The following is a 20,781-nucleotide window of genomic DNA, read 5'->3' on the forward strand; positions in this document are numbered from 1 at the left end:
AAAAAAAAAAAAAAAAAAAAAAAAAAAACCACAAGGGTTTCCTGTCCTTCTGGGTTACACTGTCTGAGATGTACATCACCATGTGACAGAGAGGCGCTGCGGACCGAATTTGGCCAACGGGTATGCTTAGCTGGACCTGTATGGTGCTGTACCAGATAGATATTTTTTTAACTAGTTGCTGTTTAAAAACGGGAAATGTACCAAATAAAAGTAAAGAAGCTGGGCTTCTTTTACAAAAGCTGATTTGTCCTCTGGTGGCAGAAACTGGCTGAGCAGTGGCTGGACCACTGAGAGGGTTCACATTCTCTTCAGCACCGCTGTGCCGGCCCCTTCCACCTGCCCCCAGCTGGGAGCTGGCTGTCGGTCTCCATTTGCTTTCTTACACTGGGATGTTTCGCTCATTTATATTTCTTCCCCACCTTGACAGTGTTTCTCACTGGGGCACTGTTACACCAGGTCTGACGAAACCATTATATTCATTTTCAGATGTACCCCCCCACACACTAAATATCTACTATTGTGTTAATTTTTCTAGTAGCCAACACTGTATTAATGATCATGGAGGAAAAATCTTAAAAGACAATGACTCCAAACCAGATGCCTTCACTTCCTCTACACAAAAATTCATATTCCCGTAAGAAACTTACTTCCACTGGGCGTGGTGGCACACATCTGTGATCCCAGCACTCTGGAGGCTGAGGCAGGAGGATTGCTGCAAGTTTGAGCCAGCCTGAACTACATAACAAGACCCTGTTTAAAAACAAACAAAAAAAGCCCCACTTCCATAATGGAAATTAAGATGTTCATTAAAGCTGTCTAATCTTTAAATTATCCTACATTTTTAACTTTGAACCCTGCTTCCAAGTAAACTTGTTAACTACATTGACTGAAATGATAAATAAATGTCACTGAAAGTGGCAATTGCAGTGTCATTTATATTTATAAATCTTTTCTGATTTCATTGTTAAGTAGATTTTGGCCAGACATGCTGTTTTAACTAACACTCCTCATTGTTTTAATGTAGCATTCATCATGCAGTTCAGTTTTCATAAAGACAGCCCAGCAAAAATTTTAATAGATTAAAACTAAGTAAGGAAATCAAATTAAATCAATTTAATTAATTAAATCAATCTAATTAAACTACTACTGTATACCAGGGGATATGATACCATATGATTGACAGAAGCCCTCACGTATTAGCAAATCAGCAAAGGATAACAGTCTGAGGCAGTGATGGTGAACCTTTTTGAGCTTTCAATGATACCAACAGCCCACTGCGGCACACAGGACAGAGGTTTGCCTCCACGAGTCTAAGCTTTTTCAAGAAATTTACAAAACACAGAGAAAAATAGGTATGAACATAGAGGAAAATAGTGCCAACAGAACGCTGTGCCTCTTGGGGTGACTGTTCCCCATGCCTGCATGTATATCCCTGTGATGTATATATTCCATATTGCTAAAAGCGGCATGCTGGCTGATATCACAAAAGCCATGAGAATCTAGGAAATTCATAGATTCTGATTTACTCTGTCTTGAAATTAACTGTGGCTTAGGGCTGTCTTAATCAGAAGTTTAATCGTCCAAAGTACAACAGGGATGTTTGGTCCATAGAAGTCTATGTGAATGAAGATAAAAGCTTGGTAAAGAAGTCGAGGATTTCAGGTCTCATTTCATGCAGAATAAAAGCCTAGGCTCTAGGAGTCTCTTCCTCTCCTGCCGCAGCCCCCGGCCTCCTTGCTGGCTTCAGTCATGCGGAGCAGCGCACTGGCCGCTCGCCGGCCTTGACATTCTGCTCCCGGTAGCCAGACGTCTCACTCCACCTTCAGTGCTTCTCAGGGCCCCCCCAGCATTGTGAGGCCTCTGCTCATCACACCTGCCTTCAGAGCCCCGCACTCCCTTTTCTTTGCTCTACTTTCCTTTTTCCCACAGTACTTACCTAATTTCTTTCTCTATTAGGTCTACTGTTTGTTGTGTCTTCCCAGTAGAACATAAACTTTATGCCATCGGAAATCTCTATTTTGTTTACTGATGTATCCATGCACCTAGAATACCATGTCTGGTACGTAGGACATGCTTTATAAACATTTGAGGAATGAATGAATTCACATGGCAGATAGGAGCCTAATTAAGATCTACCACTAGGGAAAGAGTAATTTAAAACAATGTGTAATAGTTACATTAATTTGAGGATACTAATACTGAAAGCTTATATAGTAACTAAGTGCTATTGAATACTTATTATGAAGTAAGTGCGCTAAGCATTTTACATGGATAATCTCATGCAATGTTTAGGGCAACCACATGAGGTTGTTATCTACTTTTATCATCATCTTATAGTCAAGGTTTCGAAGTGATTTGTTCGAGGTCATAAGCAAGAAAGTGATGAAGCTGCATTTAATGCACTACTGACGTGTTCCAGAACAAATCGACCAGAACTCACATTCTTAACCCTAGGAACTGATGCCCTCATTCATTTGGCGCTGGGTACTTTTGAAGATTGTCCCACTCTCTGCACACTTACTCCATGTAGCTTAGCAGTTCTGTCTCCAGTTTGTTTCCTGGTGATATGTTATTGTGGTTGCATCACTGTTTCGATGACCTGTCCATCTGAGATCAGAACGTATCCCACGGGATGTACATTCAGGTTTATAATGCGGCTCTTAGTCACAGACTAGGTAGAATGATGAATCTAAGAAGGACAGCAAGAAGGTCAGAATGGCCTTCAGAGCCTGGTGAGGGTAAGACTAGTGGTCCAGAAGTTTCTCAGTGAGACCAAGAGACAGAAGCCACTCGACAAATCCAGAAGGGATGGCTATCACAGGAGCAGGGTTTTCCTGTCATTTGAAAGGATACATAAAAAAGTCTAGGTTTTGCTTCCTGCTCTAAGATTGAAATGAAACATACATTTCCGTCACTGGAATCCAAGCAGACTTTTTAAAACATTGAAACAGAAGATGTTATCATTGAGAATCAGTAGTTTGCAGAACTAACACAGTTAATTTTAGCTAATTTTTCTCTTCCACCTAAGAAACTCACTGGTATTAATTTTCTAGACATAATATGAAACATGTAGGTATACAAACAACTAAAAATATGCAACTGGTAGGCTAGAACAACACCTGAATGTAAGATTTATTAATGTATATTAATTCCATTAGCTAAATTCCATTAGCTAAATTTAGCAATGGCTAGAAATCACATTACATATTAAAAGCAGCACTATTTGATTCATCTGACTTGTGCAGCTTCCTTTGAGGTCAGTGGAAGTTATGCAGACCATAAATGTTCTCTGGTTCCTGGTTCCATCAGGATCTTTAATATGTCCGGATGTAGTGTAGGCCTGTGTTTTAAGGCTGGATAAAATAAATATTTACAAACTAAGTATCTGTAATATTGCCATGTTCTGTTTATGTTCAGAAGAAAGTGTGCTGCCCTTATGCCCATGGTATTAATTAGTATCCACATTCTTTCCTAAGACTGCAAAAGAACTTCAGTGTGATGTAGACTGAGAAACATGATAGAGAGGTGCTCAAGTATTCTCCATTACAAAAAGGAAAAAGATAAGTGAGATGGTTCTTAGGTGAACATCCTGCTCTGCTCATAGATTCCTGAATTTCTGTGTTAGAAAGGGTGAGGGACAGAGCACATGGGTGTGCTGAAGTGCTTTATGGGAAATCAGAAAACCTTTTTCGGAAAAAAAGTTAGTTATTGGTTAGTTATTGGTTCAGAAGTTAGTTAAACTGACTTGAGGGTTAACTGAGCCAAACACAGTGCTAGATGTGGACCTGCAGTCTCCGGTCCTAGCTTCATTCAGTCCATCAGGGAGAGTGATGGGGGGCACCCAGTGATCTGCTGCACATGTGGAAGCCAAACACTGACTGCATGCTGGGAGCTATGGAAAATCCTTGCCCTCATATCAAAGTAGACACCATGCCGCACATTCTATTTGGATAATCTGCAGTACAACCCATGAGGCAGGTTCTACTGTTGCTATCAGATTTTATGGAAGGCACTGCAACTTAGAAGTAAGAGTCTTACTCAAGCTCATGCAGGTGCCTGGAAGCCATGAAGACTGTCCTCAGGGTGATTAACCCAGCAAGCCAGTGGAACTTAGGATGGTAGAAATACGTGCATTGCTTTGCATTATTCTAGTTACAAGCTGGACCTCAGCATTCCAACTTAGCCCAAAACAAAAGATAAGGATCCGGAGGGCACTATACATTCATGACAGTCCTACAAAGAGACGTCATTCTGTTCAGAAGAGCCTCCTTATATTTCACTGAAAGATTTTCATTCTTTGGGAATTAACCAGCTTGAATGATATGATAAGTTTCAGTTAGCTGAAATAAAGAAAATCTCACTTCCCTGCCCATTGCATTGTGATGAACCAAAGATCATCGTTCATGGCTTTACAAAATTACAGTTATATAGCTGATGATTTAGTTTATGTAATGTGTGAGTCTACAATTTAGCTTGAAGGAAAATACTTAAGTTAAAATTTTTTGTGAAGCTTTAGACTTTATGTTCAAACTGTGACAACTATAGCTTGCAGAATTTATTGGCATTTAATGGATTTTCTCAAAGTATAGAATGACTCAATCAATGTTCTTTGAAACTGTTTTGGGCCATTTTATCATTTTGTCCTATTTCTTCATTTTTATATGTGTTCAACTTCGTAACTTATTCTACTTGTATTGACCTTCCTAGGAGGGTACTGGTTGATATACTCTGCCTCTTTTAAAATACAGATATTTGAAAATCTTACCATGTCCACTCATTTTAGACATGAAGCCTAACTATACAGAGACAAATGTATGAAGTAAATGCAGAAATAAATTCAACCCAACAAATGACTCTTAGATATCTTCACATGGAAATTAGAACCGACTTTTAAACAAATTTAAATAGTTTCATTAGACCTAATGTTTTAAAAAATATATATAGTATCTGCACTCTACCAATTCAATTACTTGCAGGGAGCATTTGTCATATCAAAAGACAAAAATATCCTAGGACTATAGAAGGATTCAGCAAAAGATATGTATTGAAACAATAAGAAAATTCTGTTTATGTCAGAAAATGCTAAGTTGACTTTTAGCCCTTAAACATTTCCTGAACTAAATAAGGGTGGATTTCACTTGTCTATGAAGCACCTGCAATGTGCCACACATTTTCTACAACGTAAGTATTCAGTGCTCGCCCATACACCATTGCTTGTATTTGGAGGCACACAGTGTAAACGTGGCTCTCTGCTCTGTAGCACCAGCTACACACAGTGATACCACCAGATGACGCCGCCTCGCCCCTGAAATGTCTGTCTCCCGCCTAGTTTCATCCTGGGGAGCTGCCTCCCTCAAAGCTGTGCAGAGGGTTGCAGCAACGCAGGGCACACACTCTTCAGGTTTCTCCGTTTTTCTACGTGGCACCTGCTAGAGATGCCCAAGGAACAGGCTCCAGAGGCCACCAGCCATTTTCCACATTCAGGCCCGCCTCTTAACTTTCACAGGAGAGTGAGTTATGTGTTCTAAAAAGAAAATAGCACTATGCACAGGACCACTTACTCTCCTTTGGGGACTAAGTCTTGATCCTGGGCCTTGCTTGCCTGCCTGCCTTCTCTAGTTCTCAAATGCTGCATTTCATCTCTAGTCCTCTTAAGCAGTTAGGCTACAGTGAGTCCACTCTCCAGGGGGCCAGGCATGGTGAGTAAAAAGCCACAGGGTGCTTGAGTTCTGAGCTTTCCCTATGCTGAAAACACATTTATGTCCTTTTGAAATCATGCTGCTTTGTCCTGATGCTTGTGACATTTTCATTATGAATGTCCTGTGAAGCTCAGAAGCTATTATTAACAATCACTGAAATTGAAGGAGGGGAAAGTTAGGCAATCCTTTCCTATCAAGAGGCGAAGGAGGGACTTTCAGGATGATGTCAGAGTGTTGAGTAGCAAAGAAAGAGCCTCTCCAAGATTTGGTGTCCAGACATTGGACTATAGCAACATGAGGAAGAGAAGAAGGAGAGAAGTGGGTCTCCAGGACCTGGTAAGGATCTGAAGCAACAGTTGAAGCCCATGGGGAGAGTGAGGAGAGAGACTCCAATGAAGAAGAAAGAGGTGGCGGGCAGCGCTTTCTCCCTGAGCCCTGACTCACTTCATGGGAAGGGCAGCTTGAACCTGCAGATGCATGATGACTACTGGCAACCCAAGAGGCCTCCAAGGACAGACACACAGGTGGAATGGAGCCGTGGCCCCAGCATACTGCAGTGGCTGGTGAGCTGTTGGGGTTCAGACATCCTCCAGGGCAGGGCAATTGGCCAGTAGCCCTCTTGGAGAGGGGCCAACTGAGCTCAGAACTCATAACAGCTGCAGACTGGCTCCATCTACTGGCTCCCAGTGACAGGGTCAGGCTGCCAAGTTCAAGGAGGTCAAGGAGCTGAGTTCAAACTGGCACAGAGCCAAGTTCAAGCCTTCAGGAGACACAGACTGTTGCAGGCTGAAAATATCTGGTTGCAGCCTCATCGCCAGAAACCCGCCTGAACTTCAGTGAAACTAACGGTCCAGGTTTGCTGGAGCTGTAAGCTCAGCTACAATTGGCTTACTGAGGTTAATCAGCTCAGATCTGGACTTTGTCTGCCCACATTATCTATCAGTGATAGGAGAAACACATCCTGAAGTGGACTTTTTTTCTTATTTTCCTCCCTTGTTTTTTTGTTTGCTTCACTTTGTTTTTTTCTTCATAGTTCTTATTTTTATGTTTGCATGAACACATTTCTAGTTTTTGTGGCTATTGTTCTTTTTGTTCTTTTTTTCCCCTTCTCTCCTTCCCTCTCATCCTCTTCATAAGTTTCCAAATGTTTGGGTGATCTTCCTTTTCCTCCAGCCTTGTTCCTAATTTCTTCCTCTTCTTCCATTTTTCTGTTTTTTCTTCCAATTCCTTTTAAATGTTCTCCCCTGAAGGTAAAAATCACCATATTGAGGGCTTTTTTACTGCCCATGATTTTCTGTATCCTTTTAGATTTTGTTATATAACTGCAAATCTAGTTCAGATGGCTAAAGGTGGCAGATTAATAGTTATCACCGTTTGTCATTTTTCTAGGCTGTATTTGATGCTATTCTTATTGCCAGTTGTACTACTTTAGCCAAGGGATTGATTTCCCATAGTCCCTTGTTATTTTTCAGAAATCTTTCTTTTCACAATTGCTAACCTTAAGCTTGTCTTCTATATCTAAAATTCTGTCCTCACATTGGCTCATTATGCTGCATATACTTTCAACGGAATTTTTAATCTCTTGGATATTTGTTTGAATCTGTTTCATGGATTCCATTTCTCCCCTATGTTGGGCATTGATGGTTTCCATCATTTTCCTAAGCTCCTCTATTTTTTTTTGTCTGTACCTGCTCTAGAGTTATTAAGCATGTCTTCTGTTATGTTCACCATCTGTGTAGTTATCTGAGAAATTTTTTCTGATGTGATTTTTTTCTAGAGCCTCATTCATCTGATTTGTTACTTTTGCTGTTACCACTTCAGAGAGTCCAGCTGGGTGGCTTTCAAATTGTTCCTCTTCATTGCCCCTTGTGTTTGCCTTTGGTAAGCTGAAAGCCTGGGTTTGCATCTTGTTTAAGTGTCTTCTCACTTTCTATTTTATTTTTAGTTTAATGCCTAGGTTGATACTTGTAAATTGCTTATGGCAAGTAGCTTTATTGGTCATATTTAGAACCTGCGGGAAAAGTCTACTTCTCAGAGCGAGGTGTAACTGGCTTTTTGGTTTGAGTCTGTGGCATGATCCTACCTCTTTGATTGATTGAGGATGAGAAGTTATTGCCTACTTGGCTGAGCCTCTGGTCTTTGGCACTGGCCTGTAGTATTTTTTATGACACTCAGGAAATCTCAGTTATGGGACACCGGGAAGAACAACTGATTAGTGGGAGCTAGCAACAGGAAAATAACATGACAAGGATCAGTCAATATATCAGTTACAACCATCACTGGTAATGGTCTCAATTCACAAATCAATAGAAACAGACTGGCAGAGTTGATCAAGAAACAAGAGCCAACAATATTCTGCATATAAGAAATATATTTAATTCAAAAAGAAATTTATAGATTGAAAGTCAGAGGATGGAAAAAAATACTCAATGGGATAGTATCCAGAGAAAAGCTAGGGTAGCTATTCTATTTGCAGACAAAGTGGATTTCAAACCAAGACTGATTAAGGCAAACAAAACAAGGTCATTATATCCTTACAAAGAGAACAATCCAAGATAAAGAGATAACAATCATAAATATTTATGCACCAAATACCAGTGCACCCACTTACATAAAAGAAATATTAATGGACATGAAAAATCAAATAAGCACTAATACAATTGTAAAAGGAGAACTAAATATCCTGCTGTCACAATTAAACTAGACAAAAAAAAAAAAACTACAATGAAACAATAGAACTGAACCAAACTTTTGAACAAATGGACTTAATGTTCCACCCCACATCAGAATACACATTCTTCTCAGCTCCACAAGGGACATTCTCCAAAATAGATCACATACTAACTGATAGAATATGCTTAAGTAGATGCAAAGGAATTGAAACTATCTCATGCACATTATCAGATCATAGTGCAATTGAATTGGAAATCAATGGCAAACAAAACCACAAAAACTCCATAAACACATGGAAATTAAATTACACTCTCCTGAATAACCAATAAGCCACAAACAAAATTATAGAAAAATTAGACAGTTTGTACATTTAAGTGACAACATATCAGAACTTATGAGACACAGTGAAAGCAGTCCTATGAGGGAAATTTATAGCAGTGAATTCCCATATCAGGAAAACAGTATGAGCACAAATAATGTAGTGTTGAACCTTGAGCTTTTAGAAAAAGAACAGCAAATCAAGCTCAAAGCTCATAAAAGGGAGGAAGCTACAAAGACCAGGGCAGAAATTAATGGAATGGAGACTAAGAAAATGTCACAGGAATCACTGAGTACAAGAGCTGGTTCTCAACACAGTAAAAAAGGGCCGCACTTCCAAAATTGTGTAGAAATTAAATGCAGTCCCTATCAAAATCACATTAGCATGCCTCGCTGAACTAGAAAAAACATCCCTAAAACTCACTGTAGCAGAGGAGACCTAAAATAGCAAAAGTAATTCTGGGCAACAAAGGCAATGCAGGAATCATCACAATCCCTGGCTTGAAATTACACTACAAAGCTACTATAATAAAATCAGCATGGTATAGGCAAGAAACACACCTGAGGATCAGTGAAACAGATTAGAAGATGCAGACACAACTACAAACACAGTCACCTATCTTTGACAAAGGGGCCAAACATGTTCACTGGAAGAAAGATAGTCTCTTTAATAAATGGTGCTGGAGAAACTGGCTCTGTATATGTTGAAGACTAAAACTAGATCCATGTCTATCACCACGCAGTAAACTAAAGTCAAAGTGGATCAGAGGTCTAAATATGAAAACAGAAACACTAAATCTACTCAAAGAGACTGTACATAGAAATATTGATACAGGTCTAGGCAAAAAGTCCATGAACAAAAACAAAACTGCAGGCAAAACACTTCAAAGAATCAACAATTGGGATCTCATCTTATTAAAAAGCTTTTGTACATCAAAAGAAATCACCAACAGAGTGAAAAGACAACCCACAGAATGGGAAAAAAATTTTAGCCAATTGTCTCAGACAACGGACTTATATATAGAACATACAAAGATTTTTAAAAACTCACACTCCCCGCCAAATTCAAAGTCCCAGTCCAAAAATGGGCATCTGAGATGAATACACATTTCTCAGATGAAGAAATACAAATGGCAAATAAATATACAAGAAAATGTTCAATATCACTGGTCATTTGAGAAATGCAAATTAAAACAATACTGAGAATCTCACTCCAGAAATAATGGCTATTATCAACAAATCAACCAATACAAATGCTGGTGAGCAGTGGGGAAAAAGGAACCCTTCTCCACCGTTGGTGGGAGTGTAGACTGGTGCAACCACTGTGGAAATCAGTGTGGAGATTCCTCAAAACACTGAAACTAGAGGATCCATTTGACCCAGCTATTCCCCTTCTTGGTATATTCCCATAAGAATTACAAGCATCATACCACCCCAATATATGCACACCCATGTTTTTAGCAGCACAGTTTGTAATAGCAAAATTTTGCAAACAGCCTGAATGTCCATCAGCGAATGAATGGATAAAGAAGATGTGCTTTTTATATAATGGAGTACTACTCAGCCATAAAGAAAGATAAACTTGAGACGTTTATAGCTAAATGGATGGACCTTGAGACCATACTCTTACGTGAAATAAATCAGACACACGTGTAAATACTACACTGTTTCTCTGGTGTGAGAAACTGAAAGTGTAAATAAGGACTAAAATGTGTAATAGATACTGTGAAATGGGAAGAAAATCTTCAAATGAAAAGGGGAACTATGGGGAGGAGTGGGAGAGTGAAGGAAGGGCAAAGAAAAAATGAGAAAAGAGGGAAAAATTGGAAATAAAACTTTTGTAAATAAGCAGGGGAAGAAGGGTTGAGGGGTGAGTAGGGGAATGGGGAGAAAGAGACGAATCAAGGTATGTCAGGAACAGGTACAAATTCACTAAGATTGATGTGATCATTAGGCATACTTAAAATGTACTGTACCAATAAACAATTAATTTTTAAAAGAGAGGAGAAATACTGTCTGTTTGGTTTCTTGTCATTATTTATTAGTCAATTTGTATGAATAAGAAATGACTAATATTATCTCTGTATAAGTTTACTTCTGCCTAATATCATCTTTACCTAAGGCCAACTAAATACTAGGCCATTTCTAAGTCATTATGTGAAAAAGATGGGTTTTGTTGATTAAAAATATACTAATCAAAATACATATTTTATGCTTTATGAAGGATATAGGCCTTAAAAATAAAAGAATAAATTTAAAAATTTTTTTTCTAAAGAATTTAGTAGTTCAATATGAATCAGAATTTGCAGGAAAAATTGGGATTGAATCTTTTATTTCTAAGTAGTTTCAAACCCATACTGTGATTGCAGCATCCAAAAGAATATATAATCTTATAAACTTTTAAAGCCAAAGGTCTGTTTTTGTTTTATTATCAACAATAAAAATGATTCTTTAAAATCCATGAACTAAAAATATTCTTTCACAGAAACTATTCCTTAACTTTCATAGAAAATCTTATGGCAGTTTTTTAAAAAACCATCTGAATGCCATCACAATATCAAAGATGAAATAATCTCAGGATAGAGTCACAAAGCTCTGGGGGAATTCTCCCCAGCATTCTGACTTCCAGGAAGAGCTGTGTCACAATGTCCTAGTTAGTCTTTGGATAACTTCCTGCCATGCCACGGGAAGAACGCTCTGAGGAGAAATAGTAGATTGCTGGATAACCCACATCAATCTCTCAATGAATGTTATATTATTTATATTTTTATTTGGGTCTTCTTCCTCAGGGCTTAGCAATTCTAAGCCTGGAATGGAAGGTGAGTAAAATTTTAAAAGCTCATAGAAACTAGTAGGTAGGAAAGATAACTCTTAATCCCAGAAAACTGCCACATGGCCATTTTGTACAGAATGGTGTAGTTTTTTTGTTGGACGTACGCCATCATTTAGATTTTAAATCTACCCAAGTTGTTTATGAAAAATACTGGGAAAAAAGCAAGTAAAAAGGACATCAACATATCTGTGATCTTTGTTGTGTCATGCTTTTTTAGACCTACTCAATGTGATATCTTCAGATGGAGACAATCATGAAGAGCACTATATGACTAATAACGCTGGTAAACATGGAGACAAAAGTATGAATGATATTCCTGCTAATGAGAAAACTGGCAATTATTATAAAGATATAAAACAATGTAAGTCCTCAAACTTAATACATACAACACCTGGTTATTCTAACTTGGTATCTTAACTCTCCTTTATAAACTCTCATAATTATTTTTCTAATTATAAATTCTAACTTACCTTGAAAACTTTTCAGTGTATAAAATGAAATCCTTATTTCCTACCACTTTTTCTCATGAGATGTTACGAAGTTAAACAAGGTCCTGTTGGTAATCATTGCTAATCACTATGGTTCCAGAGAGCACTGTAGCTGTTTCTTCACAATAAAAATCGGCTCGGGGCTGGGGATTTAGCTCAGCGGCAAAAGCGCCTGCCTGGCAAGCGCAAGGTCGTGAGTTCGGTTCCCGGTACCGGAGGAAAAAAAAAAAAAAAAAAAAATCGGCTCAATTCAGTGAGCTAACAAGTATTTATTTGAAGTCGGGGAGGCGTTTCCTGGGTCTGCTAAAGCGAAGTGCACAATGAGTACTAAAAGGCTCAAAACAACGGAAATCTATTCTCCACAGTTCTCCAGGCCTGGAAGTCCAAAGTCAGTTCTAGTTGATCAAATAAAGCCTCTCCCCACAGCGCGAGGTGAAGATCCTTCCTTGCCTCCACCGGCTTCTGGCAGCCCCAGGTTCCCCTTGTGTGGCGGCGGCGGCATTGCCTTGGCCTCTGCCTCGCTCTCTTTGCGTGGTTTCTATTTCCAAGTCAGGTCCTATGTGAGGTCCCAGGCGTTAGGACTTCCACACAGGCGTCTCTGGGAGGAGGACACAATTCAACCTGTAACAGTGCGACTTCTATGTATTTGGAAGGTCCGTTAAAAATTCAGTTTTTAACTCGCCATTCCTCATACGGACTTCTTTTCCATGTCCTTACCAAGAGTACCATTCTGAAAAGTGAAAAGTTCATGAGAATCTCGGCTTAAAATTGAGACATTTAATTTTGCTGGAATCTTTATTAACAATCAAAAATAGAAAACAGTAAGGATAGACATATACACGCACATGCTTGATAACTATAATGCATAACTTGTATGTTTATTGTTTTGTTCAATTTTATACTTAATACACCCACATGAAAGGACTCATACAAAGGACTTATTTTTCTCATTTAATAAGTGGAACGCTTTTCATATTTACCTTACTTTTTATGTTTTAAGTACTGGACCTTTGCAATGAACTACATCCCTAGCTTTTCTCTTTTTTCTTTCCTTTCTTTTTCTTTGAGATAGTGTCTTGCTAAGTCATTAGCTGGGCTCAAATTTGCAATCCTCCTGCCTCGGCCTCTCAGAGCATTTAGCTTATAGCTGTGTGCCACCATGCCTAGCTTATCTCATTATTTTAATGGATACATACTGTTCTATAAAATGATGTTAATTTATTATCTCGTTAGAGAACACTTAGATTACTGGCATTTCTTCTCTATATATTCCTTTCTTATACACATTTGGGTGTATCTCTCAGGCTAGATATCAATTACTGAAATTGTTGAAGATGGGGTAAATCTTTTGCAGTATTGGTAGACAACCATTGAAGTGCCCTCCCAAAATTATTTCACAATTTATATCCTACAAAAATGCTCTACAACTTCACCTCTAATAAATATATACAACCAGAATATTTTGTGAGTGTGATAAAAGAGAAATATATTGTCACTTGCACTGTAATACTTTTGAAGGTATTTTTCTTGTTATTTATTGGATATTTTTATTTCTACATCTGCAAATTATCTGTTCATAATCCTGCCCTATTTTTATATATGGCTTATTAATTTTTTTCTAAGGTATATTAAGAGCTTTCTCCCACCCTTTTGCTTACAGTTAAGCCTGCTTGAGTGTCTTTAATTTCCTGTTTTCTGAAATCAATTCCATTGATTAATTTCTTTTGTATTGTGCATTTCATGTCTTGCTTAGACAGAACTTTTCCAATCCAAGATACTAATTTATTTTCCTCACTTTTTGTAAGAATTTACTATTTTATCTTTGACTCTTGTGTCTTAAATTTTGTTTTTATATGGCATAAAAATATGTTTTTCAAGCCAATATATCTGACTATTTTTGTTTTTTGTTTTGTTTTGTTTTGGTAGTGGGAATCAAACTCAGTTCCTTGGGCTTGCCAGACAGGTGCTGTGCCGCTGAGCTACACCCCTGGCCCGTAGCTGACTGTCTAAAACTGATTCTTTATGTGATATTCAGATTTAATGTAATGTAAAATTCTCATATGAAGCTGAGTCAATTGTACTGTTTATTGTCTTTTTCTGATCGTTTTCTACAAAAATACCACAGTATTTTAATTTTTATACTTCCTTAAGTCACAGCATGAACATTGTAGTTTACTTTCATTTTTTCCAAAGATTTACCTCAAAAATTCCACAAAAATATTTAAATATTAGTGACACCTTCTTTTTCATGTGTGTTGCTGAGGCAAATGAGTACAAGTATAAATATTAAACATGTACCTATTCATATACTGATGCATATATAGAATTTTTTATCATTCCATGAAACTAGAGGTAACAGACAGATGTATGTGAGCTTCATTCTGCCATCTTGACCCAGTTTACTTTGGCCCCTTGGGTGGATGAGCACGTTCACTAGCTTTTGAATTCCAACCAACCGCACAGATAATTCCTAAGAGCAGAATTCTTTATGTGTAACTGCTAACGTGAGTCTGTGTGGCAAACCTTATTACTGAACTCTACAGCTCTTAACCTAGGGTTCCACAGCCTAACAGAAGGTTCTTACTTAGTGTTTTGGTAATGTGAGACAATCAGTGATAATATTGCACATCCTCTAATCCACTTTGGTGTCAGTTATGGACCTGCACACTTTTTGTGAATTTCCTCAGAAATTGTTTCTAACTCATTGAGCTTAGAGCCATTATTTTGGTTTTCTTCTCAGGAATTTTCAATATAACCCCTTGCCCTCACTTTCTCACTTTAAGTGTGAGAAATGAATCAAATATTTTTATAATTTGGGGGGGACGATCATTCAGTATACTTTAAAAAAAAATCCTACGAATGAAAAGGTAACGGACAACTGATTTAACTAGGTATTCAAGACTTCTGATTTTTTTTAGATGTGTTCACCACACAAAATCCAAATGGCACCACCTCTGAAATATCCGTGAGAGCAAGAACAGATGTGAATATTGCCCTAAGGAACTGTGAGTATCGTCGGCACCATTGCACACGTGAAAGCCCCTGAAGCAGGACTTCAAAGCAGCACCAGAGAGGTTGTGGAGGAAAGAAGCCTTAGCTCTTAAATAAGCCTACAAATGTCCCAGGTCCAGCCTGTGACTCTAGGCCCAGCTTGGTTCTGGGTCAACCTCTAGGTTTTCTTCACCGTTTACCGCACCATACCCCCCAGGCTCCATTCCACTGCACTGACAACTCAAAAGGCAGGGGAGGTCTTGTGTTTCCACCCCTCATATATTTGGTTTGCATGGAAAAAATTATAAGTGTCTAGGAACTTATAATGTTTCTTAAATTCACATTTTTGCCCTGTGTTTTACACTCAACTTTGAACAAGAAAGACAGACTATTTCTAGTCTCCTTTTAACACCAGGACAAGCCAAGCTCATTAACTGCCTAGTTATTACAAAGCTACTTGGTCATAGTGGAATATTTTGAACAATTCCAAATATGAGTGATATTTCCAGGGAAGACATTAATTAGATCATCTTTTGTGGGAATCTTGCTGTGTACAGTAAATAGCATTCTGAGTTATGTGGGAGAAGACAGAGACAGCCAGAGCTCCAAAGCAGACCACTAAAACTCCCTGAGGGTATGGGATACTGAGAACCATAGGATCCATTGATTTGATTCCAAAATGTTTACATTCAGAACACTTTCCCAATCAACAAACTCTTTCTTTACACTGAGCAAGAGCCAGGCCACTTGGTAATGTGAATCTCATTTCAAGGCCTGTGCAGGGAACCTGGGAAAGCCAATCATCCAAGCTAACTACTCTCCCTCACCTCTACAGTAGGCCTGTGGTCTCATGAACCTTGCTCTTTTTCTCTTTTACAATTTAGGAACTTTAATCTCGCCCAAGGAAACCCACGATCACAGAGATGTTATTCTTCCTGGCCTACTTCCTTCTCATTTTTTGTTGTCTCAAGAAGATGTCAAAGCCTTTGCCTTTAATTTCTTCTCTCTTGCCTTCCATTTTTATCTTTAGAATATGCTTATTTTCAGACATTCATTTCATATTTATATGTGCTAATAATCCTTTCTCTCTTTTCATAGATAGAATTAGTTCAACGCTTGCAAACAAAAATTTCGAGGAGGAAGATGAAGGCTTTCGTGCAAAGAAGCAAAGTATTAAAATTATTTTGATGTATTCGTTCTTAACCACATAATTATATGACTTGAAAATTTAAGAGTCACTACTCTGTGCATGGCATAAAGAAATAGTATGCTTAAAGTGTTTATACTGCTATATTTTAAAGTAACTATAAAATCTTGTAAGTGGTGAATGTCTGAGAGTGAATTTTTAGGAGTACCTGACAAGGCACAGTAACTGAGCTTTTTAAAAGTTTACATTTATTTTAATAAATGTGTTATATAAAGTTATACTTATAAGTGATTATACTTCTATAAATATATAAAATAATATATTTTAAATATAAGTTTATTCATATAAATATATGACTTGTATGCTGGAAATGTAACTAGATTGAATATATTATAAATATAATTTATTTTGATACTGATGCAAAAATTTCTACCTGTTTAAGGAATAAATGTATCTCTGATTAAAGGCAATAATTCATGTTTCCTGAGATTATTCCATGGAGGGGTTCTGGGAATGGAAACCTGCAGAATAGCCATCACCATTTTATTTTCCTGCAAAAATATTATTCCTTATAAAATAATTATGAAACCCCAACAACCCATGACGGCTTCCCTAATGGCTTGAGTGAAGTAGTTTGTTTTCTTTTTTAAAGAAAATGAAGTCTTAATTTTCTTTTTTTTTTAAACAGGAACAACCCCAAATGTGCCTGCATTTTGGACAATGTTAGCGAAAGGTAAATATACAGTTAAATAGCTGGGGAAATGTTTTGGTTTTCTAAAATCTTACTTAAGGAAGCTAAGGTCAGTTCTGATACTTCTAATACTAAGAATCAGTAAGTGATGGTTTGGTTGCCACATGTAGCAGCAAAAACCAGAGAGGCACTGAAATCACACTTTTTATTCTCCTTCACAAAATAATTTTTATTCTCCTACAAATGTTAAAATCTAGTCACTCAATTTATGATTAAAAGCTTTAAATAAGACTATTGTTAGGGCTGGGGATGTAGCTTGATGGTAGAGTGCTTGCCTAGCATGTGCAAAGCCCCGGGTTCAATCCCCAGCACCACCACAAAAACTGACTATTCTTGCCTAGTAAAGTTCCATTTTGTGTTTGGAACAATGTAAACATAAAAACACAGGGAGGCATATATGAATGCAAATTATATATCAAATATATACCTGCATAAAAGTAATATATATGTATATATCCATGCATATATAATACAAGGTACATATCAATCTATACATGTTTATATAAACATACACTTAGGGAGGTGCTTACATATAAATGTATTGCATGGATCACATATATAATAAACGTGAAATATATATGATATTTAGTCATTCCTCATTGTATGCATATACTGTCCTTGTATTCGGTACCACCTACTCATTAAGATTGCTGTCACCTAAAAATCAATACTTAAAACAACTTCAAGGTCATTTGTGAGCACTGGCAGGGATTCACAAAATTTTTGTGCGTGACACGTACAGTCAAACCTTGGTCTGGCCCCCAAGTATCATAGTAAATATTCCTGTATGCAAGAAGCCTGTAATGCACCATATGGAGAAAGTCCATGTGCTAGATAAGCTTCATTCAGGCTTAAATTATAGTGCTCTCTGCCATACTGAACACACAACCGTCAGGAATAATGAGGACAAACTGACCATATTATCACACATCTTTATACATAAGTGATCATTTCAGCAGGTGGCTGTTTTCCATAACACAAATTTATTGTTTTAACAGCTATAAATGGAACGACAGTGAGCATGGATGACAAAGATCAATTATTTCAACCAGTTCCAGGTAAGAGTAAGTCACTTCAATGAACAGAGTCATAATACTCACATTTTCATGGCTGCGAGGTGATACCATTTTCCCTAGCTCACGGTAGTGAACATGGGAGGGTCAACATTGTATCAGAGGGACATTTACTATTATAGGAGAGTCACAGTTCCTGAGCACTCTTCTGTTTCAGTTATTTTTTTGTTAATACATGTCTGCAGTACATAATGACTACATTCATCATGTGGAATTGGTACGTGTTGCTTTAGATGTTTTTTAATTAGTACATGTTCCAACCAGGTAGTGATCACTTTCTTGGTGAGGAGTTGCTACATGTACATGGTACATTTTTTTTCACCCTCTTCGCACCCCCCACTCCTTCTCCTGTCCCTCCATCTCTTGATCTTTTTCCCTTTTACAGAAGATCTATCCCCTTTTTCCCTATTATCTATCTTTCATTTTGTCCTGAGCATTCTCCAGTTACCATTTTGCAGGTGACTACTATCATCTTCTTTCATAGCTTCTATTCCCAAAACAGGTAAGCCGAATAGACAAGAGGGCAACGTGTACAAGGCAGTCTTTTAAAAGCAAGCTTTATTTTGGACATGATTTTGTTATTCGCTCTAGAAAGCTTAACAAATTCCTTCCTCTTTTTTTGTAAAGTCTGGCACACTGGGTTTAAACTCCTCAGTAATAAAAAGTCAAATTTAGCTCTTCCGATTCACGGCATCGGCCTCAGCACACCATACTTTCAGCTTTAGAGGAAACCGGCACCTGCACCCATAAAGCACGGACCTTTCTCTCCTGCAGGACTCTTTCCTTGTCTGAAAAGTAATCAAAATCTCTTCAGATGACAGATTACTTAAACTGGGGTCTAGGGAGACGTCTGCTACATACATATTTTGGCACTTGGTAACCGAGGTCCAAAATCAGATCTTGCTACTTATTTGTTGTGTCTCAGGGGAAAATCCATAAACCTCTGCGACCCTGTAGCATACAGCCGTGGACAGCTGCTCCAAGGTTGGCAGGAAGCTTGAAGAGGAAAGAGCCCCAGCCCTGGCGGTGGCCTCCTCCTGTCCTCGCCTTGGGTGTGGGAGAGAGAGCAGTGAATCCTGCGACGCTCTGCAGAGTAGCTCTGCGATCCCTATTCCCCCAGGAAGCGCGCGGGACACACCGTTTCAATGGCCTCTTCTTTCTTTCGTCTCAGGCTCTGATATGAACGATTCAAGTGCTGGAGACAAACTAGCAAACCTAGAAGAGCTCAAGCTCAGATTAATGCTGGGCATCGCGCTGATGACCATCCTCATTTTTATTCCCCTTGTGATATTCTGCATTATCACACTGCACAGACTGAAGCAGCTGAGGTAAGCCTACCACCACCCGCAATCGTTACAATTAATGCATGGTGGACAGCCGACCCCCACCTGCCTCAGTAAACTGTTAGGAAAATGTGACTCCCATATAGTTGAACACATTCAGTTTTATTCCATTTCTCCTTCTCAGAAGGAGATGGAGCCATCTCTCAGTGACTATTCATTCCTCTTGAACTTTCCTCCAATAATTTAAAGTCACCTATAGTTAGAAATAATCATGGTCAATTGGAACATACATAGATGATCTAGAGAACGGTTGTTTATAGCCTTGGAGCAGAGGGACTATATATTCTCTTCTGAATAGCCTATCTGGTTAATGTCTAACACTTCTCATTCAAGCAAGCCTTGCCTGGGACCTTCAAAAAACAGTAAATCTCCATCACACGTATACCTTCAAGACTATCCATTTGATCTTTTTTAAAAACAAAATATTAAGTTCAAATCAAACCTGAATGAGGGACTTGTTTATTTAAAATTTCTTAGAAATTACTTTTAAGTTAGAAATTACTTTAGAGAATTCTAGCAAAATTGCCTAAGGTTCACAGTCGTGATTAATTACATTTTTTGGCTATGGTGTTTTTCATGAATGATATATTTCTGATTCTTTACAACTACTCCTAGGTATTTATTTCCTCAAATTATAGTTCATTTCCTACTAAACTTTTATTACAGCAATCTTTACTGTTTTAGTAAATTGGTTTCTAAATTATAGTCTTGAGAGCTACAACTTGCTCCATCCGCACAAACCTTATTACAATAAAATTGTAATTTGAAGAATCCTGCATCATTTATGTAATGTTATCAAGTAATAACACTGACAAAATTCATTTATATTTTAATTTTTGTGAAGACTTTTCTAAGTTGAGCTACAAATGTACCCAAACTATAAACAATTCCTTATCTATGTTTTCTTTTTCAGTCGCAAAAGAGATCAGAGTCAATACTCCATCAACCCAGAGCTGGCCGTCCTTTCATACTTTGAGCCATCACAGGGTGTATCAGATACATCTTTCTCCAAAAGTGCAGCGAGCAGCATGTATTTGGTTTCCACCCCTTCACTTGTGAGAAAGAAGTCTATAAAGATAGCAAAGCCAGAGCCAGCAGTCACAGAGCAACTTGATGAGGCAGAGTTACTCATCGGAGAGGGGGCAAGGGATGCCAACATTGAGCGAGCAAGTGCTGCCATCAGTGAGGAAGCAAATGATGCCATCAATGAGGCAAACGATATCAAATAGATGACATCCTCTTGTAACTCACAAATGATTTTTGTCCTTGACATTAACATCATAATTTTGAAACGACTGAGACAGTTGGAATATCATAATTTTGAAACTACTGAGACAGTTGGGCTTCTCATCACTCAAAAGCAAATAATCATGACTCAGAAATTAATATGGAATTAGATTTATTCAGGGGCAAATAACTTGGAAGATGGAGAGGGGGCTATTGTCCTCTAGGCTCTAGCTTGGGG

General features: G+C 38.1%; 1 protein-coding gene across 1 annotated transcript; it reads left to right on the forward strand.

Moving 5' to 3' along the window:
- The first annotated feature begins 11,324 nt into the window (after positions 1 to 11,324).
- Positions 11,325 to 20,702, forward strand: Eqtn (equatorin, sperm acrosome associated). Its single transcript, XM_005401145.1, has 8 exons — positions 11,325 to 11,509; positions 11,741 to 11,884; positions 14,930 to 15,016; positions 16,101 to 16,172; positions 16,838 to 16,882; positions 17,899 to 17,958; positions 19,145 to 19,301; positions 20,230 to 20,702. The coding sequence occupies exons 1-8, from the start codon at positions 11,434 to 11,436 to the stop codon at positions 20,543 to 20,545; spliced, it is 957 nt and encodes a 318-aa protein (XP_005401202.1). The 5' UTR covers positions 11,325 to 11,433; the 3' UTR covers positions 20,546 to 20,702.
- Positions 20,703 to 20,781: the final 79 nt, after the last annotated feature.

Source organism: Chinchilla lanigera, unplaced genomic scaffold (genome assembly GCF_000276665.1).
Source record: "Chinchilla lanigera isolate Chin_1 unplaced genomic scaffold, ChiLan1.0 scaffold00071, whole genome shotgun sequence".
Lineage (NCBI taxonomy): Eukaryota > Metazoa > Chordata > Mammalia > Rodentia > Chinchillidae > Chinchilla > Chinchilla lanigera.